Consider the following 27705-nt stretch of genomic DNA (forward strand, 5'->3'; position numbering starts at 1 on the left):
AAAATCTTACATCAAAAAAAATGAATGAAAAGACAAAATAACTGAAAGTCTTAACAGTTAAGAATTCCAGTAATAATAGTTGTCTGCATTAAAAATGACATTACAGGGGCACTTAGATTTTCATCATTTTTTTTTGTATATTAAGCACTGTGTCAAAAAAGTGGAAACACTTTAAAGAGGTACATTTTCACATTTTTCTGGAACCTGAAATGATGAAAGATTTCATTGCTCACCAAAACTCATCAGTTTACTAGTGATCAACAAGGTGTTTTATTGCTTCACATAGAAACAGTTTCTTAATGCAGCTTCACTGCACTCAATCGCGCTGTCTGACGATTGTCCAAACTGCATCATGTTTCCGCAACTACGAGTCTCGATGTTCTGCAGCAGACATCCATCGCATTGTTTGTGTCGTATCTGTGCATGTCCAGGTCCTGTTCTGTCCGTGGGCAACTGAGATTATAATGCTGCTAATTTTATACATGTCATGATTTTTTTTTGGTTCTTTGAAGCTGATGAATGAATCTGGAGGCCTTCAACAGTCAGCTGGATAGCCAGATATAAATGGTTCACATTCTTAGAGATTCAATGAAAGACTGTTAATTATAGATGAGAAAATACAGGTCATTCAGAAATCATTATGATCTGTTGACGCAATTATTACTCATACATGATAAAATATAAAACGAAAAGGCCAAAAAGACATTTCTAAAGACTCTGACAAATGAGGCCTGGACATATGGTATCTAATGGTCTTTAGGAGGATCTGCTGGCAGAAATGGAATATATTATTCAGAATTGGGTTTTCATTATTGTATAATCACCTAGAAGAAGGAATCACTGTGTTTTCATTAAACCAGAATGAGCCCTTGGTGTCTGCAGAGGGAGCAGGGAGTCCTCCATCTCTCTACAGAAGCCCAGAACTGACAAACAAAACACTAAGTTTAGAGCCAGACTTTAGTGGCCAGTGAATATTCTCCTGCATGCTTGGATGAGGGAGGGTGAGGCAAGGGGTTGTTCAGTTGGCTGGAGTTTTTGATGTTGCTTACACTACATTGCATTACATTGTTAAAGGTACCATGTGGAAGAACATGGAGCACAAGCTGTGTAATAAACTACGTGGTCAGCCTTCACTTTACATGCATCTAAGAGCATTGAGTGTCCGTGATCTTGTGCCCAGGTCACTGGTTGTTCTTCCTTGGACCACTTTTGGTGCTGAACACTGCTTACCAGCAACAGCCCAAAAGACCTGCTGCTTTAGAGACACTCTGACTCAGTTTTCAGAGTTTTTCAAAGTCATGAAAATATGAAAACAATCCCTCCCTGCCTTTAACTGACTTAAATGTAACTACACCTTTGCATCATCTAGAAGGTGAAGATCCCATCTCTCTGCCACTCACTGCAGCTCAGCACACCAGCTCACCGACAACTCTGCTCAAAAAACTTTTGAACTACTCTACAAAATGACAAGTTTTAATATGGGAGTAATTCAGGGATACATGTTGGAACTGGAAACCAATAATGAAGAAGAATAAGGCATGTTTTTGAGACTGTCATCAGTAGACTGCAGGTTAAAAGTGGAAATGTTCAGCCATGTTGTCAACTGCACATTTCCATCATGATGTCTTTAAGTATATAAAATAATACCATATGGACATGTTAACAAGGTAAAAAACTTAGGGGGTTTTAATGGTGGTTTTCTGAATCTTACACCTTTAAAATTAGATTCATCATTTCGAAACTGAAACTGAACAATAAACTGCAGAACTTACTTTACTGAAAATTGTGCAGCACAACGTTGAAAAATGCAGAAATGAGACTAATCTGCATCAGTTTACTTCCTGAGTGTGTGCTGGGAGAGTCGGACCTACTTCATGTAAGCGCAATCACAGGATCTGCACTTAGTTAGTCGTATGAATGAAGTACACAACAACTTCATCCAATCAATCCTTGAACGTCTTCAAAGAACCAAATTATCTGGACGAAAATTAACGTATATTTTAGCCAGAATCATTTCAGCCTCAGTTGGAGAACAGGACTCAGGTCACAGCGTTCAGCCTGATCCTTCTTGCGTTGATGTCACAGCGTAGAGATCGTCTCGCCGCTGAGCTGTGATTGGGATCTGCTGCCGGATGTCGGATAAATACTGCAGGTCTGGAGATGAGAGACGCACACAGAGAGGTTCAGTGCAGAATCAGAATATAAAGAAAGCTAACACAATAAAAGCGGAGGACGATGAAGGTGTCCTGCATTCATTACACATGTAAAACAGACTGACAGATGATTCTATTAGGTCTGTTATTTGTGCTGTTGTCGCACTGTAATGCTGCAGAGGAAGCAGTAGACAGACTATAACCACAGTGTCACTAATTCCACTGATAAACAATAGTAAATTATTTCGTCTCATCTTAAAGTCAAACTCCTGTACAGTGGAGAGTTGCATCATTCCACCTATATTTATCTCAATTTGATCAAATGTGTCTCAGATACCACACAAGACACGAACAAAAAGATGATGTGAATCGGCACAACTACAGCATCAGTGCCTTGTTGTGAAGAAGATAAAAGTTTAATCTGACAGGAGTCGACCTGCATTTCAAACTGTACTCATCAACACAGTCTGCAGAGAGAAGCAAACTGCTCTTTCACTCACCGATGTCGGCGTAAATAATGGCTTCCTCTGGTCCTGCCTTGGAGATGACTTCTCCCCTGGAACAACAGAGTGCAACAATCACGAATCTGCAGAGTCCAACACCTGAAATATCAGCAGTAGATGCAGCCGGACAACTAAAGTCGTGTGACAATGATATCAAGTCTCACCACTGCTTGTCAGGAGTGTAAAATGTCACTAAAGCTCTTTTCTCACGGGATTAGTGTTACCTAGAGATCTCGGGTGATTTACAAATTTCCCATGTCTGTGTTTCATGTGTTGTATTCACACAGGACAAGCAAAGTCTGTATTTCACTCAAATTCACTGCATTTATCCGCAGATATGGTATTACAAGGTGCCACGTAATGATTGTTGAGACCGCAAAATGTTCCTGACCACGTTCCCATGCATTTAAACATCCTTCTTTTGCTCTTCTGACGAATTTGAGCTTTCTGTAAATTGGCCTTCATGTTTTGTAGTGACATGATTTTCCCGTATTTGAACCCAAAATGCTCCAAATTTTTATTTCTAGTTGTTTTTAGTCATTATATCTTTACTTTAGACTTACATTTCAGAGAACTTATAAAACCATCTTTTTATAGTAAAGTCTTTCACTTTGCAGATATTTCACAAAAAGTATATAAACATTTATTAAATATCATACAGTATATTGTTAAATATAGTTGTTTGGAAAAAAACTGGCCTCCACTTAGCAATTTACGAATTTAGTTGATTTTGAAACGAAAAGATGTCAATATGACTGCTGCAGCACACACAGATGAAAATGAGGTTTTTCTCAAATGTAAATGCAGCAGTACAGTTTACTTCATGGCCATAACAATACACTAAAATTAAACACTAATGGCGACATGTGCAGAAGTTTGGGTTTGGGTCTAACTGCTTGTAAACACCCTGATCCTGTGAGGAGCTGAAATTTAGAATTGCCAGCTGATGACATTTTCAGATCTGACTCTTCAAACCTCGTGGTGACACTGAACAACCATGAGCTCCTTGAAGCAACTGACGGAGGATGTAAATACGAAGTAAATTGATGCCTCCGGCACAGGGGGAAGATAATCAAAGCAATTTTCACAGTTTGAAATGTCATTAAGAAAAAGCCATTTAAGCGGAGCTGTGGACGTCAAGATCTGGAAGAGCAAGAAACGCTTCAGGTTTAACTGCAGGAAGGTTTAGGTGACGGCAGAGGTGGAGCTGCTCCACTTCATTTCTTTTTCATGAAAGATAATTGTTAAACGTGGGGATGGAAACGTTGTGCTTTGGGATTGTGTGGCAGCCAGTAGCACAAGAAACATGGCATAGATAGAGGGAAGAATGAATCCCACTTAATATCAGCAAACTCAGGATGCAACTTGCTGAGAAACTGAAACTGAGGAGAGCCTGGCTTCACGATTACTACTCCTACAACACAAACTGGAGCTTTTGGAGCAAACCCCACTTAAATCTGTCAGGAAATCTGAAATATGCTGCGTGCGTTAGACAACCTAAAAATAGCCCAGAACTTGACATGAACTGCAGGAAGAGTTTCTGAAAATAAACAGGAACAGAAAAACTCAGCTGGTTACAGAAAGCATTTGCCAGCTGTGACATCTGCCAAGGAGGGGCTACAACATGCTGACTTCATGTGATATGCAAACTTTTGTTTAAAATGCCAAAGTTACTGTTTGACTTTGTTCATGAAAAAGAAAGTAAGAGTGCATTCACGTCTGGAGACCAGTTCTTTTTTTGTATTTACTGCAGGAGTTGTATTAACTTTTTTCACTTTTAAAAATCTACAAAAAATGGGGCGCCGCTATAGCTCATCGGGTTGAGCTGGCGTCCCATGTACACTCCACTTTCCTGTCTCTCTCTCACTGCACTGTCGCACAAAGGCCAAAAAAATAACTTTATAAAAAATGCAAAAAACCAAAAAACTGTCTTTATTAAAGCTCAGGGCTGAACAAAGTTTACCAAATAACTGTACTAACCAACTGAATATAGAGCAGCTCAGCAGTAAAATGTTACTTACAAGTTGATCTGTAATAACAATCAAATGATAAAACACACTGATCAGCCACAACATTAAAACCACCTGCCTTGCAGGATTCCTTTGATTTTTCAGACCTCTAAAGGTGTTCTGTGGTACTAGGCACTGAGACATTAGCAGCAGATCCTTTAAGTCGTGGAAGCAGCAGTGCAAGGCAGTACAAGCCAACGTCCCATGAATGCAGGACTTCAAGGTTTCCCTGTTTCCTCCTCTCCAGGTAGACGATGTAACAAGTCATCCACATAATGTAAAACTGAACATGATTCATCGGACCAGGCCACCTTCTTCGGTCACTCCATAGTCCAGTTCTGATGCTCACCTGCCCTTGTAGGCATCTTTGCTGGTGTGTTCTGACACTTTTCCTTTATAGTACCATCAAGGTTTTCAGCTGTTCTGAACGATCAAACTTCGTGGCCAGTCTTCACTCCTTGCATGCATCAATGAATGTTGGGTGTCTGTGATCTTGTGCCCAGTTCATTGGTTGTTCTTCTTTGGACCACTTTTGGTGCTGAACACTGCTTACCAGGAACAGCACACAAGACCTACTGTTTCAGAGATGCACTGACTCAGTTTTCATAATTTTTCAAAGTCACTCAGATACTCATGCTGCTGAATTTCCCCTGTCTCCAACACATCCATCAAGCTGTGTTTCCAACTTGTATACTTTTTCTCTTTACTTTAAGTACGTACTGCAGTTGCCCTCACAAAATATGTACTGTTTTTATGTGTGAACTGGGACAAACTACTTGTAATATTATAATATTGCACCATAAACTTTGACCATTGCAGCCTGTATTATGAAACAAACTGTCATCTGTCTGTGCATGCTCATTGGGTTGAGCTTTATTATACTTGCGCAAGATACTGAATCATATGTAACATAACTGCAAAGCAGATTGTGGGTTTGAATGGCCAGAAAAACACACTATGGCTTCCAAACTGCAAAATCCAACAGGATGCAGTAGAACATTCTGGTATTTTTAGCATACTGCATCTGAAGTTAGGACATTCTAAATATGTCCTAGCACATACATACTTTTTTGCACACTATATAGTATGTTAGTATGAATACTGGGACACACCCTGAGTGTTCACTTGCTGCTTCATATATCCCTCTCTTTGACAGGAGCCATTGTAATAAGATAATCAGTGGTTTTAACTTAATCCGTCAGTGATTTTAATGTTGTGGCTGATTAGTGTACACCCCTACATTACTCTCACAGGGTACAAAGCAAATACTGCAAAGTTTGACAGTTTTAATATCTTACTGATGCTCTATCAGAATCAGAATTCAGAATTTAGACTTAACAGAATATTTTTATCTTGAGAAATATTTCAGTAATGCTGCTTTTACTGACATAGTTCTTTGAAACTCCTGCAGCCTCGTCACACCCTTCCTGTGTTTCTGCTCTTTGTTGCTTATGTACAGAAAGTCACATGCACCCCTCTGATATTAATGTTCTTGTTTTCTTACCATGGGTTTACTACAGTGCTGTGACCCCAGGCCACGTAGGAGGCTGTTTCATCTCTAGCAGGTGATGCTGTGGCCACATACACTTGGTTGTCAAGCGCCCTGCAAAAGACAAAAGATGATGTTGAATTAAACAGCAGTAATGTGTAGCTTGAGAATGTGTTTGTTTTTTTTACAGTTTGTAAAAACTCAAAAAAATACACTGACTAATACTAACCACATCATTTCCATAGACACAGTTCCAATGAGTGAATCAGCATTGTTCTAGTTCCACTCTACATATCTGAGCTTTTAACTTCACAGTCTGCACAACAACCCCTAAGATCTGTGAATCAGTTACTGTTGAAAGTTTCACAGTCCAGGCTTAAAAAATTAAATAAATCACTGTGCTTTTATTGTTTGAGCCCCAACACTGAGGAACAAACTTCCCCTTAATGTCAGAACGCCTCAGTCAGTTCAAAAAAGCTTTTAAAAACCCACCTGCACAGACTTTAAAAAACCCTTTTATTTCTTCTCTGATGCTGTTATCGTTCTTTTAAAGGTTACACTGTCTTTACTAATGTTTTATTGTCTTTTTTTTAACATTCTATTGCTGTTTTCTAATGTATACTGTAATGTTTTTAAAGCACCTTGTTAACTCCAGTTTTGAAATTTACTATAGAAATAAAGTTTTTTATTATTATTACTACTACTTCTGCATCACTTTTCTTCAAGTTTTGACAAAATACTAACAGGAGCTAAAGTTTAGTCTGTTGCTTCCAGCTGTTTGTAGGAGTCTTTCCTTTGAGTTTACTAAAGACCTGCCGCCTCATATTCATATGTGCAGTGTGGAACAACAGCAGTCGCTTCATTAAATATTTATAGTTATAAATTATTCCCAACATGAAGGCAGGATGAATCAGGATCTAACAGCAGGCCACACTGAGTACTTCTCCTCACAGAGTCACAGTTTACAAGCTGCACTTAAATTATTTGTTACACAGCGGCAGGTTCAGTCTTGAGCTCCATCACAGCCGTTTGGATATTTTTATTTCACTGTTGGTAAAGTAGCAGCTAGATTATAAATCAGCAATGTTATGTATTCACTGTCAGAAAGGAGCCTAATACATTTAATGTATTTAAAATAAATTCTAGAAAGATGTTTGGGACTCATTGACTGTGAGTCTCAGTCTGACCTCCCCCTCTGCAGGAGCTCCCAGTGGGCCGGACCAGTCGTCATGTTGAAGGCTCCAGGGTAAACCAGCAGCTGACAGCCTGCGGACAGAAGAACAAATCCAGTCAGATCTCCTATAACCTGCCAACTACAGTACAGCTGAAGCCATCTGATTCATTTTCAGCTGCTCACCTTTCCTGCTGTAGAGCTGTGCGAGCTCCGCAAACCTCATGTCATAGCAAATACCAACACCAACTTTGCAAAACGCTGCAGGAGAAAGACATCAGGTCAACATGAAGCTCGTCCAGAGCTGCAGGGAACAACAAAGGAGTTATGAGCTTCCACTCACGTGTTTCAAACATTGACAAAGTGTTGCCCGGGCTCAGTGTCTCAGATTCCTGGAAGCGGATTTTTCCCGGAACGTCGATGTCAAATAGGTGAATCTTGGAGGAGAAACATGAGTCAGTTTAGAGGAACCTGATTTCTCCAGATAAACTCATACTGTGAGTGATGCACACGCACTTTTCTGTGTTTAAGAATCATTTCTCCGTCAGGGCCAAACACTGTACAGCTGTTATACAACTTCCCACTGTCCTCTTCAGGGATGGATCCTGATAAACAACAAGCCACAGGGTTAATTTCTCCACCATAAAAAGTTGGAGGACTTTTATGTCCTTTATTCCACTGAATTCAGACTCCTTATCAGCATTTAAACAGCTGAAGGTAAAACTGCAAGCTACTATCTACCAACTATTTTGATAATCAATCAATATAAAAGAACAAATATCAGAAATTCTGATTCCAGCTTCTTCAACAATAATATTTTCCAATTTCTTTCCTCCTCTATGACAGTAAATTGATTCTTCTGGGTTACGGACAAAATAAGACATTTAAGAGTATCATGTTGGGCTTTGGGAAACACCAATCGACAATTTCCGACATTTTCTTACATTTTAAAAGATCAAACAACTTATTAATTGAAAAAAAATAAAACACAGATCAATGTAATTGATCACTGGTTGCAGCCCGTGCTGTTAGCTCATAGCTGGTGGCAACATTTGTCTTTCCAATACTTGTGCCAGTAATGCTTCACCTCTTTCAGCGTGACTCAAAACTGATTAAACTTTAACTCAAGTTGCCTTCATTTACAGCCTTGGGAGCTGCTTAATCTACTAACCAGTACATTTATGTGCTGAGATAAAGTTTTTGCTGGTGCACAGAGACAATAAAAACAGTAAAGCAGCAGCAGGAACAAAACAGCTAAAGAAAAAAAATCCTGACTGGATATTTACACAATTATTTTCAGAAGTGAAGTTCAGTGTTTTCTGGGAGCCAAAGACAATTTATCTTACTGTTGTGTCCAATCCTTCACTTTTTTCTTCTACACTTATCGAAACTATTGTAAACAAGCAAAAAAAAATTGCTTCATCTTGTTCAGCAGGAACACAGGTAATCAATAACACGATGAGTTAATCTCATAACTGGTGGACAAAATCTGTCAGCCTTTAACTCTGAGGATCTCACACCATAACTTGAAACATGCAACTGACACTGAACTTCTCCACAAGTATTTACAAAAACCAGACATTCTATCAAAAGTACACCTTGTAGGTGCACCTTGTTAATGCCAGTTAGGACCCGCTTTTGCCTTGAAACTGCCTTAATTCTATGTGGCATAAATTCAACAAGATGTTGGGAACATTCCCTTGAAGTTTTGGAACATTTTGACAAGAACACATCCTAAAGGTGTTGAAATAACATCTGGTGACTGTGGAGGCCATTTGAGCACATTATGGTTCTAAAGGAATGGACGTGGCGTTGGACAATTATCTTTTTCTAAATGTAACCAAGTAATTTTGGTGCCCAAATTTAACCAAACAGTGACTGAAAACAAAAATAATATAAAGACTGAGCTGTTACAGGTGTGCCAAACAAAGTGAAAGGTGAGTGTACAGGTTAACAAAACATGAGACATGAATTTATCAATGTTTTTAGCAAATATCCAAGGATTCTTGAACAAAATTAACTTGCGACCTCAAGTAAACTGGATCAAAGAAATAAAAAAATGAGGTAAAACATTTGTAACACGTGGTCATAATCTGACACTAATGTGAATATATTCGGGTGACTTGAAGACACCTGAAACCAGTACATCAGGCAGATTTCCTTCTTCTACTCTATGTACTGTATGTAAGTCACTACAGCCACAGATGTTTCCCTACCTCCCACCAGATACACCTTACTCTCCTTCGCTGCCTCCGACAACACCTGGGTGGATTCTCCGGGGATCTTCTCAGCATATGAGGAGAAGAAGCTGGTCCCATATGGAGAGTTGAAGCATTCCTGTTAGTGACAGGTGACAAACCAGGTGAGTTTCGGTCTCTTTGGACACTGACTGTACATCTTCCCAGTGTTTCTCATCATGTACAACTATGTCAAAGGACCATCAGGAGAGACCTGGATCTCGAACTCCACCTGTTCAAGAGTGTGAGCTGGTAGGGGCTGGTGAGCTAAACTGATATAAACAGACTTTCTTCAGAGCAGACATTTCAACGTAGTAGAAAACTCACAGATGAAACAAATATTATTTACAGTGACTCTGCACCATGGACAGATTATGAGCCAACGCATCCCTGGACACAAACGTCTAATGGGCCACCACATTCTCCTACACATGTGGACAAAATTGTTGGTACCCCTCAGTTAATGAAAGAAAAACCCATAGAATTTTTATTTATTATTACTTTTGTCAGATTCAAGTTATGTCTGTGATCGTTGTGGGTTTTTCTTTCATTAACCGAGGGGTACCAACAATTTTGTCCACATGTGTACATAGAAGCAAGACACCCAGAGTGAAAAGGACACAAGATGACTACAAAAAACACGGATGTGTTTCTAGTCTCTTTNATCCCTGGACACAGACTTCTAATGGGCCACCACATTCTCCTACACATGTGGACAAAATTGTTGGTACCCCTCAGTTAATGAAAGAAAAACCCACAATGGTCACAGAAATAACTCGAATCTGACAAAAGTAATAATAAATAAAAATTCTATGAAAATTAACCAATGAAAATCAGACATTGCTTTTGAACCGTATTTTAACAGAATTATATTAAAAATAAACTCATGAAACAGGCCTGGACAAAAATGATGGTACCCGTAACTTAATATTTTGTTGCACAACCTTTTGAGACAGTCACTGCAATCAAACAATTTCTGTAATTGTCAATGAGACTTGTGCACCTCTCAGCAGGTATTCTGTCCCACTCCTCATGAGCAGACTGCTCCAGTTGTCTCATTTGTCTCAGGTTTGAAGGATGCCTTCTCCAGACGCCATGTTTCAGCTCCTTCCAATAAATGTTCAAATAAATATTCAAATGTTCAATAGGATTTAGATCAGGGCTCATAGAAGGCCACTTCAGAATAGTCCAGTGTTTTCCTCTTCGCCATTCTTGGGTGTTTTTATCTGTGTGTTTTGGGTCATTATCCTGTTGCAAGACCCATGACCTGTGACTGAGACCAAGCTTTCTGACACTGGGCAGCACATTTCTCTCTAGAATACCTTGATAGTCTTGAGATTTCATTGCACCCTGCACAGATTCTAGACACCCTGTGCCAGATGCAGCAAAGCAGCCCCAGAACATAAGAGAGCCTCCTCCATGTTTCACAGCAGGGACAGTGTTCTTTTCTTGATAGGCTTCATTTTTGCATCTGTGAACATAGAGCTGATGTGCCTTGCCAAAAAGTTCCAGCTTTGTCTCGTCTGCCCATACGACATTCTCCCAGAAGCTTTGTGGCTTGTCAACATGCAGTTTGACAAATTCCAGTCTGGATTTTTTTATCATTTGTTTTCAACAATGGTGTCCTCCTTGGTCGTCTCCCATGAAGTTCACTTTGGCTCAAACAAGGATGGATGGTGCAATCTGACACTGATGTACCTTGACCTTGGAGTTCACCTTTAATGTCTTTAGAGGTTGTTCTGGGCTCTTTTGTTACCATTCGTATTATCCGTCTCTTCCATTTGTCATCAATGTTCCTCCTGCTGCCACGTCCAGGGAGGTTGGCTACAGTCCCATGGATCTTAAATTTCTAAATAATATGCGCAACTGTAGTCACAGGAACATCAAGCTGCTTGGAGATGGTCTTATAGCCTTTACCTGTAACATGCTTGTCTATAATTTTCTTTCTAATCTCCTGAGACAACTCTCTCCTTGGCTTCCTCTGGTCCATGTTCAGTGTGGTACACACCATGTCACCAAACAGCACAGTGACTACTTGTAACGCTATAAATAGGCCGACTGACTGATTACAAGTTTGTAGACACCTGTGATGCTAATTAGAGGACACACCTTGATTGAACATGTCCCTATGGTCACAATATTTTCAGTCTTTTCTAGGGGTACCATCATTTTTGTCCAGGCCTGTTTCATGAGTTTATTTTTTAAAATAATTCTGTTGAACCACGGTTCAAAAGCAATGTCTGATTTTCATTGCTTAATTTTCATAGTATTTTTATTTATTATTATTTTTGTCAGATTCAAGTTATGTCTGTGATCGTTGTGGGTTTTTCTTTCATTAACCGAGGGGTACCACCAATTTTGTCCACATGTGTACATAGAAGCAAGACACCCAGAGTGAAAGGGACACAAGATGACTACAAAAAACACGGATGTGTTTCTAGTCTCTTTGTGGTCTTGGTCATTTTAAGGCTTTTGTATCTATTGGTGTTCATTTTCTGTCTCAATTTTTAACGATTTGTATTTGTTTTGTGTCATTTTGTCATTTTTTTTTGGGTCATTTCAATTCTCTTGGCAGTTGCTTTGTTTCTCTTTGTAGCTGTTTGACTCGTATTGAGTAATATTGAGTATTGTTGTAGTTATTTAGAGTCCTGCAGAGTCTTTATGTAGTTGTTCTGAGTCTCTTTGTAGTTATTTTAGGTCATCTCAAGTCTCTCAATAGATGATTATAGTCATTTTGCATCATTTTGTCATTACATTGTGTCTCTTTGTAGTGCTTTGATGTAGGAAGGAGACATGTTATGAGGTCCCGACAAACAGAAGCTCTGTACCAGGGCTCCCTGACTTCCTGGACCTGCACCCAGTAGACCCGGTTATTTATACTTCTATGCTCTGCACGTGTATGTCCTGACAAGTCATGACAGTCAGCCTGCATGCACAATACTAAGAACCTGACATGCACACCAAGCTAAACGGAAAGAAGTCGTATTAACTACACCTGTGCTTCTCCTGCTAAAATCAGTGTAGTCACAAAACACTGTGCAAAAGTGGTACCGAAGGACTCAAACGGAATACACATGTCAGAGAGCAGTGTGACAGCCAGCCCCAGCCTCCCTCCTCCTCCTCACCGGCAGCAGCACCACCTGTCCTCCCCCTCCTGCGGCCTCCTTCACCAGCCGCCGGACTCTGCTCAGGTTGTCCGCTTTGACGCTGCTCACCTGCAGCTGGACCACCGCCAGCCGGAACTCTGAGGAGACAAACACAGTCGGTGTGTTTCTGCAGCGGCTTCACTGGAAAGACTGTTCAACACTGAATGAAGGAGACTTTTTATTATTACACTCAAAGATTTAAAATGAAAAAATGTGTATTAATGAGAGAACTTTGTACTCACTCGACATGACTTTCGCTAAAGTTGACATGAACGCAGAGTTCAGTTCAACCCTCTGAGCTTCAGAAGCAAAGAATGTGTTTCCGGGTGGTTGTCAGGATTTCAAAATACAAGTCTACAAATAGGCTGATATTTCACAGTGTCCAATAAATCAAAATTAAACAATTCTAAACAATAACATTAACCATTTATAGATATAAAATTATCATTATTCTTAATTAAGTGATTTTACGACATATTCTTGAGTTTATGAAAAGGAGACATCCCTTAATGTGAAGTTTAGAGGCGGGGTTACGTCACCCGGGGTGGATATTAACCGACCAATCCGGTGTCAGTGAGAGTTCACAGGATTTTCCTTAGTGTTTATCGATAGAAAAGAAAGGAATTGACATCAAGCACTCAATATTTGAAGGTAATAATCCCCCCCATTACCAAACAGTCTGTTTAATAATCATTCAGTGTGCCACAAAGATGGTGCAGGTCCAGAGGAGGCTTTTCATTCTTTCACCAGAAGTTTTTCCATAAGGAGTTAAGGTTTATTTTTGTTTGTTTGTTTTTTATTTCAAATTATGGGACACTTTGGGAATGACTAAACTCCCTACAGTTTTACCACTTTCTGGGGTGGACATAAGTCCAATATGCATGTTCAGAGTCGCAAACCTTTGGGGATAAGGAATTAGTGAAAACGAACACGTGTAAGGGGTTTATGTGCTGTATATTTATACTAATTAAGGTGAAGGTAAACAGGACAGTAACAGAGAGAGACAGCTCTTCATATTGCTATGAGCTATTTGCAGGGTCTGTTTGATTATTTGTGTCTGCCTACACACATCTACCACTTCTCACTAAAGCAGCTGAACACGACAGTCATTCGTTTCACTGTGACTTGTTTGTACATTGACTTTCCTATTTCTGTTTCAATTTCTGCTTGTATAAATATGGAGGAAAAAAAGTATTCACTTCTTGTTGTTGGTCATAGCTGTTTGATTTCGCTACAGCAAATCTAACTTTCAACCTTTTAATGAGCATGCACAGATGCAGTCGAACAATCTCCATTTATTAAAAACATAAACGCTTAGAAAATAATAGCAGTACAGTAAGGTGCAAATTACACTTTAGACATGTTGCATTTTCGACCAGTGGTTGACATCCTTTGCCAGTGATGTAACAGAGGAATGTAAAGACTCCCATTCGAGGATGTTCCAGTCAATAAGAATACTGAAAAATATCACAAAATTACAAATTACAACACAATGCATGGATTACACAGGAATGCAATGAGAGACTGGAGAGAACAAAGACCAGATTTTAGAGTCTTTAATTCAAGATTTGGTTTTTCTTGTCCATATTTTAAATGTGCCTTATGTTTTAGTCAGGATGATGAACCATTGTGTATTTTTTTTTAAAAGGGGATCAACGCTCTCTGGACTGAAAATTCAACTGCAGCAGTCACAAAGGAGGCTCTGACACTTCTAACTCAGGCTGCCGACACAACTAGACTTCAACGCAAATGTATAAGTAAGCAAGGAGAGAGCGAGGAAAAGTCCAAAACAGATTAGAGGAGAAGCAGCAGTATACTGTGATATGTTGCCACTGCTGGTGCCAATATCACACATCACAGGCATGAGGCCGAAGGCAACAGTGGCAAGCAACTAAAGCTGCTCAGTTTCGACTAATGCAACCGACAAGACAGATTTGAAAACATAGATATATAGTAACTTTCCTTTAAACAAATAATCTTTTCATTCAAAACTGTGCTTAAAAGTGCAAAGCACAGTCCGAGTTACAGCGATCTTTACCTTTTCAACAGTTATCAGCCTTCTGTGATTAAAATATTTCACCGGCACATTTTCATTTAGTTTTCTGGGAAAGACGTTCGCATCTGAATGGGATGAAAAAAAAATACTGAGGTGCTCAGGCTCTTTACAATCACTGAACCTCCTCTTGTACTTCTAATGTAGTCCAGACATGTGTGGACGATGCTTTCTGAGAGCTACATCAGACTGCTATGAGATGAGGTTAATTCATTATTAAATGTAAAAGCAGAGAATAAATTATCTCCCAGAAACACTGTGAACGACTTACTCTAGAAAGAAAGGGAACTTCAAACCGTATGAAGCCAGATGAAAGTTTCGCAGCATTGTTCTAGCTATCAGGATATGCTTTCAAAACGACATTGCAAAGGTCTGTGCTGATATAGAGCAGTTTACACAATATATACAATACATATTTATAAACACCCTCAAATAACTTCTATTTAAGGCTGCCTGCTGGAAAACAAAAATTATCAAAAACAGTTGTTGTGGTAGGAAATCTGTCTCATGTGCCAGCACTGCTATTTTCTGGGGGGGGATGTGCGTTTTTTATGTCCGAGCTGGCTGACTCATGCTCCCTTCCTGACCAGAACGATGACATGTACGTTAAGAGAAATGCAATACTGTTCACAACAAAAAGGGTCAGAACTGAGAACTGGAGAAGGTCAGTCATGTGTGGATTGAACTGGTCGGCCAGTACGCTACGTTAAGGCCAGAGGGAAATCATCAAAGTGGAACTGCACTGTAATGACACCCCATGTTGTACTAATAGCAAAGAAGAACATACACTATAACCAATATTGTTTTTTTTTGTTTGTTTTTGTTTTTTAAAATTAGTGTAAGATAATGGTTGGATGACTGCGGAGCACCTAAGTATTTGAACAGCCTGTCCCAACAGGTCTGCAGTCGGCGATGTGCCCACATGTCCCAGAGACAGACACACAGGGCTTCACTGTCAACACTGCACTGGGATCTGTCCAGGAGGGAGGACACCCGAGGGAGAGCAGGAGGAGGTTTCACTCTTGGCAGACGGAGACTCTTCTTACAGTTTGTGTCATGGGCGGTTGTCACAATCTCCCACAATGACCCCGTCGTCTCTATTTACGAGCTCTCGAGAGCGTCTAGGACTTTCATGATCTGCTGCTTGATGACCTTCGTAGCATCGCCCGCGTTTGGTATCAAATATCTGGGAGAGAGAGAATGGGAGAAGATGACGTTAGCTCAGAGTAGACAGTGGCAATTACATTTATCAGATACAAAAAAAATATCAACAAAGAGAAAATATTCAATGTCAAGCTTCAGTAAAACACAGTCTGATAATAATAATATTGTCCTATAAATAACGCAAATCTAATGGATTTGTTGGCAATGTTTAAATTAAAAATTTGTCTATGAAATTTTTAAATATACTTTAACCCTTTGAGCCAGAGAGTACTTTTAGGGACATTTCACTACCTGTACTTTTAAGCTCTTATCTTGGTCAATGTAAGTTCTAGTCATACATGTTGTATCTTGTCTGTCAGAACAATGCAGCCTATCCAGATTTTTCATTACTGGACATACGTGATGTATATCAAAGAAAAAATATATATTACGAGACTGTTATATCTGTGCATGTATCTCACTTTAAAATCTAACACAGTATAAATATTTTTTCATAACTGTGTAGAGAAGATTGTCTGGAATCTAGCCATATCAGAACTATGATGTTGGGACACTGTGACACATACAGTGGCCTACTTGCAGAAGTAGCAACCTATGATTTGACCATTTGATGTCAATTTGAAATTATTTTCTTTTGCACACACTTTGCTGTCCAGACAAGTAACAAGAAAAGATCTTTGATATGTGTTACACCTTGCTGCAATAGATACTTTCAGAGAAAATCAACTGAGAAGATGGGATGTAAATCTGGACACAAAGGGCACCCATCAAGATCTAAGGGGTTAAAAAAGTACAATTTCCTTTCAAGCACAGTTTGAATAATATCATAGGTCACAAAAAAACTCAGTAAAAAAGAAACAACTGACCATGTTCGCCCAAATGTAAGATTACGTTCTTTTCCAGAAATTATATTTTGAAAAAAACAGGTCGGGGTTACCTCTCGACAGCCGATATCTCCACTCCAGCTGAATTGTTGCTCCCAAACTTGAACGTGATCAGTTCCGGGTGCTTCTTTTTGGATGTGATCTTCACCACAGAGTTCAGTGCTTGTCTGGACTGGATGTAGGCAAAGCCTTTCCTTGAGGCGATTTCCCTCAGGCAGTACATGTGAGTCGCTGTGATCAACAAGTGACTGGAAACACAGAAGAGCAACAGAGTCTGTGTTAAGATTCAGAGAGTGCTTCTTTATTCATTCGTTTTGAGGAACTAAGGATTAGCGTGTTTAAATGCAAAATTTCCCACTGCTCATCCAATGCAAATTCCTACACCACTGACAGCCAGGGGAGGAAGATGGGTGTCAGGGTGTCATATGAGAAATATTTTTACACTCACATTAATTACAATAGTAAGTTGTTTAACTCACCTGGGGAACATGTGACCTGTTTCTTTCACCTCATTACATGGAATGTGATGTTTTACATCTGGTTTGTTTATCCAGGTCTGAATGTTGACAATTTCCTTCCGGTCGTCATCCGACATGGATGAACTGTCGATCTCATCTGAAGGAACAACACATGGAATTTACTATTTGGTTTTTTCAAAATAAAAGCCCTTACAAGACTGAAAAATATCACTTTCCATCCCATTTTTCTACTGTAGCTGCATTTTACCTGTGTCATACTCTTCTTCATCGCCAATGCTGAAAACAGGCTTCACTCCCCGGTAAGGTTTGCCAACACGGTCACTGCTGCTTACATGTCTGGTCACACAAGTCAATTAGAGAGTCACTGAGTAAATGTTGTTAGTACCTGTAGTGAAATCATTGAATAAATACACGTAACAGAAAGTTTGCACACAAATAGCAATGGCATGAAGGCCTCCAGGCTGCAGTAAAAATGATTAGACACAGGTTATGCTGTTAAATACAAAAGCAAGAGGTTAAATGAGACATTTCTAGTTGGGTATTAGGGGTTACAGATTAGCAATTTTATGATATTCAGGGCTATTTGCAGCAAATTGTTTTTATGGTTTGGTATAGCCCTGGCTATCATGAAGAAACAATAATGAAATGGAAAGACAGGTACATCTCCAAGCAAACGGACGTGAAGCTGAGGTTCACCCTAAACACCTCAGTTACTCTGACTACATGACTTAATGTTTCCTAAAGGGCCGCAGCACTTCCAACAGTGCAAACTAAACAGCAGCTGAATGTTGTTAGTGAAAGCATGAATTAAGACCTTAAAAGACATTTCTTTGCACTCAGCCTGCCCAGACTGTATGTGCTGTTACATGAGTGAGCTGTGAAGGCAGAGATGCTAAGCATGCGTTAATGTGAGTCTCCAACAATCCCAGGGACTGGTGCGGGTCTACAGCCAGTGGGCATGCTGGTGACAAACAGCTCGATGTTTAGGAGCTCTTACCGATCTGGAATCACCTTCTCTGGCCAGGGCAGATTGAAAGATATTCTAGCATGGAATAAGGCACAAGGGACTTAATTTAAGTTAAATTACAACAAAACCGGAAAATTAAATGTCTCTAACATTTATTATTATTATATGTTATTGTAAATGATACGTGTAATTCAGTCCAGTGTACAAAAAGTGATCCACTCGAGCAGCGCAAGGAAACACATTTTACAGGCTACATACTGAATGTGTTTAGTCAGGTATTCCTCAAGCACTAAAATGATAGTTTGGTTTATTTTAAGTTGGGTTGTATGAAATACCTACCCATACTTGTTTTAATTACAGTAATAGATACAACTTATGTAGTTATATTGTGCTCTTCAGTAATATTATTGCGTACAAAATGGGAGTTGCTGGTCTTACAGTGTGACTTTAGTGTTTTAACACAATCACATATTCAACACAAATAAGTGTATCAATCAAGGCAGCGACAGACAAGTAACTCATGTTTCCTGCAAGGTAAAATCAATGGAGTCTGGTGGCTTTGCAGAAAGCAAAGAGTGATGTAAAAGTTTCAGTTCCTTGTCAGAAAGGGCTGTCAGACGACACAGTGAAGCAGTGAAAAATGTAGAATTAAAGAACATTTTGAATATTTTTTAGCTGGGCCTCCTTCAGGTGGCTAAAATATCATTAGTAGCTGACCCTGTCCTCAGCAGCACACTGCTGAGCTTCCGTGCTCTGTGCCTTGACAAACTGAGAGCGTTCTGACCATCATCTACTGTTGGTGATACACAACTATGTTTAAGCACCTCATACAACACCACCTGAACTATCCCTTCAGACTCAAAGGACAAACTAGCAGTAGCTCTCCTAAATACTATTTTTGGTTGACTTACAGTGAAAAGGAATATAACATCTGTTTTCAGGAGATAATGTTTTGTTGTGTGTTGTTTTTAGTATTTAATTCCTTAAAGTAAACCATACAGTAAGAATTTTGTCGTATCATTATATTAACTTGTAACTTCGGATTTAAAAATGTAGCAAAACCTAAGATTTGCACCAACAAAGTTAGAAGCAAAGCATTGCAGTGTGTGTTGTAGTGTGGGTTTCAATGATGAAGGTTTCTTTGTTAGGAATTCAGAGGAACAACATGGTTCTCACCTGTCTACTGGGGTGGAGGTGTTCTCAATGAAGCTGATCATCTTCTCCTTCACATTGACTGACTTGGACTTTAGAGCAAAGGTCATTTTGTTGACCAGGGACTTTACACCTTTGCTGTCTCCAGGGCTGCTCAGAGACTCTCCCTGTGTTGTTGTGTAAAGAAGGAAAGATATATTTAAAATCAGTGTCAGTGATGTTCTTCACCATAAACTTTCGCTGTCTTTTCAGCATCTTTGGCTACTTACATCAGCAGAGCTGAGACTGCTGTGAGATCCAGACGTGCTGACGATCCAGTGGACATATGAAGAGTCCAGACCCTCGACATTCATATCTACCAGATGCTGCTGGAGGGCTAAAATTACACAAATCCTAGTGAGTTTTTAGTTTCTAGTGTCAGTGACATTTTTTACAATGCAGTAACATAATCTAATAATAAAACATTGTTCCAGGTTTTAGCCAATGTAACTTATTTTAACAATTATATCACAGTTGATGATGGTTTACAGAAAATGTTTTTAAATGTGCTTTTCTTTCTTTTTAAAAAAAATGTAAAACAGTTGTGTTGGCAACTGACTCCAAACTAAATTGCCCCCCTGGGACAACAAAGACTATCCAATCAAATCAAACAGGCAGAAAAAAGGTGATTTTGGGTGTGTCTACATCAGGGGTGTCCAATCCTGGTCCTCGAGGGCCACAGTCCTGCATGTTTTAGATGTATCCCTCTTCCAACACACCTGATTCAAATGATCAGCTCATCATCAAGCTCTGCAGAAGCCTGATAACGATCCTGATCATTTGAATCAGGTGTGTTGGAAGAGGGAAACATCTAAAACATGCAGGACTGTGGCCCTCGAGGACCAGGATTGGACACCCCTGGTCTACATTCATTCATGGGTAATCGTAGCAATGGATTGCATGTGCATGTGCATATTTCTGCCTCCGTGTGTACACTGGCTTCTCATACAACCTAATATAACCTACTTACCCATGAAACCTCCTTTAGCGATGCTGACATATTCTTTGTTTTTCTGTAATAGAAAACATAAAACTAGCATAATGCAAACATATAGCACATAACATTGGAAAACACAGAAATGAAAGCATTTATGTTGCAAAACAGGAAAAACAGGACACACAAGGAACTTCTCATTTTCTGTCCAGCTGATCTTTCATCTAAAGCAAAAATATTTGCCCAGTACAGTTTAACTGATGTAAGGATTTTTAAATCTGTTTGACAAAATGACACATTTTCAGACATTATGATTTTAAAAACTCTGTTGCACATTTTTTTTTATTGTTTGGTGCAGCCCTAGCTTCACCTCTCACCTGTAGGAAATGTGCCAACACCATGTTCATGTACATGTCTTCCTCTTCTCTCCCGCTGCCCATGAAGCACAAGTGCTCTCCACTGGCGATGGAACCTGACTCTAAGGACTGCTTCTGTGCCTCCAAGAGGGATTTCACAGAGAGTGCAAACTCAGAGGGATTCTGGAGCATCTGTGGGAAGAAAGGAAACATACTTATTACATTCATGTATTACTACTACTTACATTTTCATACAGAATCAATATGTTCAATATGTCTTACCAGGTCAGAGTCCAGGTGGAAGGCCGTGGACAGATGTCCAGCATTGTACTGCTCTGCTGGCCGACAATCCACCACAAAGAAACGTACCCCATCCTACAAAGAAAAATCCATGTTTATCATATTACAAGCTATCTTCTTTCCTTTAACTCATGTGCAGCGTGGCAGAGATGAATAGTTTCTTGAAACTGGTAAAATGCTAGATTGTCACTGACCTGCTGCAGCTGGTTTGCCTGCAGGATTTCAGGGACGGACACAGGAAGACACAGTGCCTGACTCAGGTCAGTGTCCTCTTCTTTAAGAGCCACCAGGCTGCTACCAAACAGATTCTGGTTCATCTACCAGACAGAGAGGGGAAACACACAATAATGGCATTGAAACAACGAGTTCTTTTGTGAAGCTGCCTGCACTTCTTTGTTAGCTTTGTCGTCACAGTCCTGTTTGTTCTCAGTGTGTATCAGGCACGTGAGTCTATATTTGTACATTGAACTTTTGTTTGTACATTTAAGCTTTACCTTTCTGAGCGACAGAGGGGTTTTGCTCTGGTAATACTGGGCCAGTGAAAACAAATCTTCAATGTCCTCAGCTTCCAGGAGTGAAGGAGACGCTTCCAGCATTTCTGTGAGAAGACAGTGTTGTTTAAACTCAGTTCTTAACCAGATATTGAACAAAACTAGAAGTAAGAGGTCAGAAAAACAAACTCACTGATAATTTCCTCTTTACTGTCTCCTTCTTGTGAAAGGATGTTCTCTCTGAGGGTGAAACAGAGACAAATCAAATGTACTTTTTGAGATGTAAAAATTTATGTTTCACTTTCGACATGGTACAAGTCTGAACTGCGTGCAGTTGCAAGTATGACCGAATAGACTCACACAGGATTACGGTATACTGACGTAGGACGTTGTTGCATATAGTGGGCGACATGACTTCAAGTATTACACGTCATTAAACATACTTTCCAATCATGTGTGAGTACCATGTCTCTCTCAGTCACTACCACAATCTATGTTTGCTTGAAGCTGTGAGGAACACTGACATAATAATTTCATTAACTGATGAAGCAGCAATGGTACTCATCCCAGGTTTGAAATGGACTTAAGAGTAACTGATTGTTTCTGTAAAAACTTCCACTGGTGGTTTGCGTACTTGGCATTGACGAGGATGATGAGCATGAGGAAGAAGATGAGGAAGGGGTCAGCCTGCTGGAGGTAGGAGTCCCACAAAGACTGGGTAACTTCAGGAAGGCAGTGGCTGGAAAAGAGACTGCCCATCTATGGAGGAAAAACAACCAGACGCACAGTTCAGGCACAGACACATCCAGATTAAGAGTTGGACCGTCAAAGATACAAACATACCCAGTTGATGGCATACGAGTCAGGTGTGATCTTTTTGGTGTCCAAGAAGGAGCAGAGCTCTGGCTCATGATACTGCAGCAGTAGTCTGTACAGGTGGAAAGGTCGGCCTTTTGGCACACAGTCTCTGAAACAGACACATTTTGCAGACATTACAGTAAAAGTTTCCATCTCTATGTGAGCAGGTAAAATGATCATGGTTAAGATTATTCACCTGGGGATGTATTTGTTCATGATAGCATAGAAGCAGTTGTAGAGGTCGCTGCGAGGCAGCTGAAGCCCCAGCAGTGGTTTGAGCAGGTGTGGCCAGCTGAGCTCAGGGGTAAACATAATGTTGCGGGACTTGCAGTAGAAAGTGATGACAGACTCAACATCGGACACCATTTCACTTGTGTCTTCCTCTGTTGATCCCAGCTGGTCTAAACATGGAAAACAAGGCAGGTGTCAGTGACCTTTTTCCATAAGCACCATGCACATGTTTCCATCCACACTCAGCATTCAAAAACAGACAGTGGAGAAAAGATGCAAACTTATAAAGACATATTTTTAAAAAAAATCTGAATGTACACTATACATCAGAGAGGATGATTTGTCTTTTTCCTGGAGGGACCATGTGGTCCTCTTGTTTTTATAAAGTATTTTCTATTTTGAGCCACTTTTGAGCCAGATCTGGTTGTTAACTTGTCAGGACAGCAGAATAATCAAAGCTATTTATTTCTCCAAACTCCTGAAGATCTTCGGCAGTGACTGAGACTCAAAATGATCACAGATCTTTCTTTTTTCCTGCTGTGTATTATTGCGTGTGTGTTAGTTCAGAGTGAGCCCGACACTCAGCAACCACAAGAGGCTTCAACTCATGCATCAAAGTAACACTTTTATCGACCACATTTCAGAATATCAGCAGCACATTATGTGTGTAGCATTAAGATAGATTGTACAAAGTATCTCATCTCAGGATATTAGTGAAAAATGTAATATTTTTATGAAGTTGCTGACATCTTTTTAACACCTCACACTACGTGATTCATATCAAGGACATGCAAAACCGTTTATCCACTAAAGGTTCTCTGAACTGCCTTACATTATCTAAAGCAGGGGTTCTCAAATGGTGGGTCGCGACCCAAAAGTGAGTTATTAATTTGCTCAAAATGGAGTGAAAATATGTTTTTTGTGCCCTTTTTTATTTTGTGCAGTTTTGTACATGCAGTTGTCATGGTCCAGTTACTATGCATGGTTATATGCTCTGAAATGCATGTTGCACAGGAAAATATATTGAATTCCAAAAAAAAATTGGGTCGCGACTTAATGACCATGGGAAAATGTGGGTCCCAGGGTGAGACCAGCTGAGAACCCCTGATCTAAAGGGTAAAGCTGTTCTGGAGTTATCGAACAGCTTATGAACATGCTCTATAAAAACACTGTATTCAAAATAGCTCTACAGAGAAGTGCAGCAGATAATGCCTCTTTTCATAAAATCGTGTTGCCCATGTAAAACCACGAACACTGTGACACCTATTAGCCTTAAACAGAGCAATTTTTCACCTTCATTTTCAGGTGAAAATTGAGTTAAAGTATTGACAAGGGGAAACGGTTAAATTCATTTTGTTTATGTTATTGTACTGACTGTGTACTTTTGCAACTGCAAATCCAAAACTCAGGATTGTGTCAAACTATTCAGAGGCGATTACTCACCGATCAGCTGTTGACTGCGGTTGTGAATGAGCGTCTGTTCTGGCAAATCGAGGACGCCGTCCCAGGGAGACAGGCTGTCTCCTTTTCCAGAGACATTTAGAGCGATCTGCCAACACAAAAACAAGGATTTACTGCTAAACGTGGAGCTACTGAGTAATACAGAGACAACTGATAAACACACAACAAAGATTCATCTGCAATCAGTGGTTTAAATGGTGCTTCAATGGACAACAAATGTATGTAGATAGAACTTGACATAGAAGCTGAAAATATTATTAGTGGATTATTCAGAGACAAAACCAAACAATTAGCTAATGCCTCTTTTCACAAACTGCTGTTTTCCATATACTGGAAAAACACTAACATGTATGAACTTATGAAAAGCAACGTGTCACTCTCATCTTCTTGTCAGTTGTTATTTTCAAACACAGAATTAAAGAACAAACACACATAAATGAATGAAGGTAAATTAACTGGCAGAAACTATCGACATTTTCAGCATTTGCTTACATACTTTACAGAAAAACTGGTTGTGCGTAGGTTGTAGGTGTGTTTCACGTAGGACTAAAGCCTTTTATTGCAGGTGTGTCAGTACAAGGTGATAACAGTGACATCAGTTGAGCCAAAGATGCTGGTCTTTCCAGTATGGTGACGTCTGTCCGCATTATCAGAGTCTAAAAATAGAAGAACTACGGCTTCCATATGCATACCCAATATTTTGTACATTGCTAACAGTTGTCTTTATTAAATAATACATTTAAAACTGCAGTCTAACAGTCATGTTATAGGTGAACTAATAGGTTTCTTACCTTCCACATCTTGGCCCTGTGTTGAGCTGAATGCTCCTGGACCTGGATGATGCTCCTCTCCATCTCCATGTCTGAGCCACCAGAGTCCAGAGCCTCAGCTAGATCCTGGTCCCTGAAGAGGCACAAACAGAACACCACTTACTTAACCATTCCCATAAAGTATAAATGAAGTTTATCATTATCAAATAATAAAGATAAAATCTCAACAGTTTGTTATATAATCCAGTACCCAGTAGTCACATTTTTACACTGGGAATTATTGAAAAAAGTATTGGGTCATAATGATTGGTTATTAGCAAGCAAAAATTGCTTAGGTAATCAACTAGGATTACCCTGACTTTAATTCAAATACAGACAAAATTAGAAATCTTTCAGCGATAACTTTGCTTTCTAATGACTTGTAGTATTCACCTGAAACTAGAGTTAACATCTCATAAATGATGAAGTTTGTTCAGATGTGGTCAACTAATTGATACATTTATTACGAAAAAGAAAAACAATCATTAATTACAGCAGTGTGTGATTACTGTCATTTAAATACTCACAACACTGAAAAAACACTTTTTTACCAATGTCAGTAGGGCTTACTAATATTGTTTATGAATCTGTCAGTTATTTTCTTGATTGATCAATTAGTTGGTTGGTTTATAAAATTTCAGATAATGCTAAAAAAAAACCCAACAACAACAAAAAAAAAAACCCCCAAATGCTGACCAGTGATTTCCAAAGCCTCAAATGTCTTGTTTTGTCTACAACCTAATGATATTCAGTTTACTGTCATAGAGATGTACATTTTAAGTATGGCTTATTATTTATTAATCTGTCAACTATTTACTTGACTAACTGATTAGTTGTTTGGTCTATAAAATGTCAGAAAATGGTGAGAATTGTTCATCAGTGTTGCCCCAAGCCCAAGACAAATCCTCAAATGTCTTGTTTTGTCCACAATCCAAAGATATTCCGTGTATTGTCACAGAGGAGTACAAGAACAGACAATATCCACATTTAAGAGGCTGAAATCTGAAAATTATGACTCTGATTAATTGATTTATTGTTGCAGCTCTAACTGTCAGCTGATGTTTTGGTTACCTTTTCATTCAATCTTAAACATCAGCAGGACTATTTAACAGGTGACACATGAGATGGGAAAGCTGATGACATTTATCTCCATATCATAACACAGCTCTTGAAAAAGTTTTTTAGTCACGTCTAGACAAATCCAATACTTTTTTGACAGTTCCACAAAATGAGGATATCACGTAATATTTGATTGTATTAGAGTGTAACATGAGAACAGCTGCGTTGTGCTGGTTTCAGGGCTGAGGTTTGTTAAAGGGAAGCGGCTCTCGGCAAACACCGGCTATCTGTCGAGCGAAGTATTAGCTCTCTCGCTAACAAGCGTCGCCTACAAACTTCTCAATACGAGAAAGGACGTGGTCAAAATAGATAGACTTGTATGGATCAATCTCAAAGGCACTTTGTCTATTGTTGTCCGTCTTAGCTGCCGGGCTGTTTATTTATCACAACCAACTTGGCTAATTCTCATTAGCGGGCTAGCTGACGAGCAGCAACGTTAACAAACTGCTTTCGGAGCAGCATCCAGCAAAACAGTATCACTCAGCTTCAGCTACTTTACACGGAAATATCTGAGCTGAAGCCGACACGACTGTCTGACAGTCGAAATAACGCCTCTGAAAATGTTAGTCCGACAACAAATTGTCTCACCAGCTGCCCTGAAGAGCTTCCTCCACGGCATCCGCCATTGTTGTGTTGACGGAGACACGTCAAATGTCGTCAACACGGCTGATGTGTCGTGCAACGCTGTCACTGAGCAACTGATGAGCTGTTTAAGTAATTGCTCTTGTTAAAAATAGATTAGATTTGTGGCACAGAATAAATTAACCATAATATAATAATATATTATATTCTAATATAAGAAATACTTGCATTATAATATATTACATATCATTGTATTACATAATAATAAAATTATCGTTAGAAACAAGTATAAAATTATAAGCAATTCAAAAGAAAAAATATTGCCAACATATGCTGAATTATGTGTAGTAAAATGTAATAATAATCAATATTGCAAATATGTAGGAACATGTAATATTAATTAGTAGTATGTAATATATGTATTATTAAAATGTAATATGTAACACTATCGCACAATAATGTGTAAGGAATACGGTCTATAACATAAACATTACATGAATACAATGTCAGTATGTGATATGTGTAACATAATGCATAGTATACATTACATACATATAATAAATATTTTAATGTATAACATTAATATTACTTACATATATTGATATCATATGTATGCAATATTCTAAATTGCTGATATTATTATGCACACATATTACATAACACTTTATATGTGTGCAACAAGTATAATAAATATATATCAAATACATACATTATTAGGTTAGCATCGTTGCCTCGCAGCAAGAAGGTCGCTAGTTCGCGTCCTGGTGAGGACACCCGGGATCTTTCTGTGTGGAGTTTGCATGTTCTCCCCGTGCAGCGTGGGTTCTCTCCGGGTTCGTCCCACAAGGTCTAAAACATGTTGAAGTTAATTGATGGTTCTAAATTGTCCGTAGGTGTGAATGTGAGAGTGTGCTTGGTTGTCTGTCTCTTAGTGTAGCCCTACGATAGACTGCTGACCTGTCCAGGGTGTCACCCTAAGTCAGCTGGGATAGAGTCCAGCATCCCCGCTGGATGCTTAACTTAAAAAAAAAAATGTGTGCAATACAAACTTAGGTGTCTACAAGTCAATGTTACGCAGCAGCAGCAGCACAGATGCCTAAGGAAAACGAACATTAAAG

The 27705-nt window shown here is 39.3% G+C and overlaps 2 protein-coding genes across 5 annotated transcripts; both read right to left on the reverse strand.

Moving 5' to 3' along the window:
• Nucleotides 1-112: 112 nt before the first annotated feature.
• nit2 (nitrilase family, member 2) lies at nucleotides 113-13023 on the reverse strand. Of its 3 annotated transcripts, none has more exons than XM_008281277.1 (10): nucleotides 12951-13023; nucleotides 12778-12806; nucleotides 9542-9662; nucleotides 7842-7930; nucleotides 7669-7762; nucleotides 7512-7586; nucleotides 7342-7420; nucleotides 6170-6268; nucleotides 2654-2709; nucleotides 113-2154 (listed from the first exon to the last, which is right to left on the reverse strand). In XM_008281277.1, the coding sequence occupies exons 1-10, from the start codon at nucleotides 12976-12978 to the stop codon at nucleotides 2054-2056; spliced, it is 771 nt and encodes a 256-aa protein (XP_008279499.1). In that variant the 5' UTR covers nucleotides 12979-13023; the 3' UTR covers nucleotides 113-2053. The 3 variants fall into 3 exon arrangements, with proteins under 3 accessions (XP_008279499.1, XP_008279498.1, XP_008279497.1); XM_008281276.1 differs by having other exon boundaries at nucleotides 12703-12806; XM_008281275.1 differs by having other exon boundaries at nucleotides 12688-12806.
• A 960-nt stretch (nucleotides 13024-13983) lies between these two features.
• tbc1d23 (TBC1 domain family, member 23) lies at nucleotides 13984-26647 on the reverse strand. 2 transcript variants are annotated; one of them, XM_008281278.1, is made up of 19 exons: nucleotides 26594-26647; nucleotides 24869-24980; nucleotides 24060-24165; nucleotides 22582-22786; nucleotides 22371-22494; nucleotides 22162-22286; nucleotides 21721-21767; nucleotides 21531-21634; nucleotides 21231-21353; nucleotides 21019-21111; nucleotides 20758-20928; nucleotides 20417-20459; nucleotides 19677-19783; nucleotides 19432-19574; nucleotides 18286-18330; nucleotides 17536-17624; nucleotides 17289-17424; nucleotides 16863-17057; nucleotides 13984-15947 (listed from the first exon to the last, which is right to left on the reverse strand). In XM_008281278.1, exons 1-19 carry the CDS (start codon nucleotides 26629-26631, stop codon nucleotides 15863-15865), a joined length of 2091 nt encoding a protein of 696 aa, XP_008279500.1. In that variant the 5' UTR covers nucleotides 26632-26647; the 3' UTR covers nucleotides 13984-15862. The 2 variants fall into 2 exon arrangements, with proteins under 2 accessions (XP_008279500.1, XP_008279501.1); XM_008281279.1 differs by lacking the exon at nucleotides 18286-18330.
• Nucleotides 26648-27705: the final 1058 nt, after the last annotated feature.

Source organism: Stegastes partitus, unplaced genomic scaffold, assembly GCF_000690725.1.
Source record: "Stegastes partitus isolate 25-593 unplaced genomic scaffold, Stegastes_partitus-1.0.2 Scaffold228, whole genome shotgun sequence".
Classification (NCBI taxonomy): domain Eukaryota; kingdom Metazoa; phylum Chordata; class Actinopteri; family Pomacentridae; genus Stegastes; species Stegastes partitus.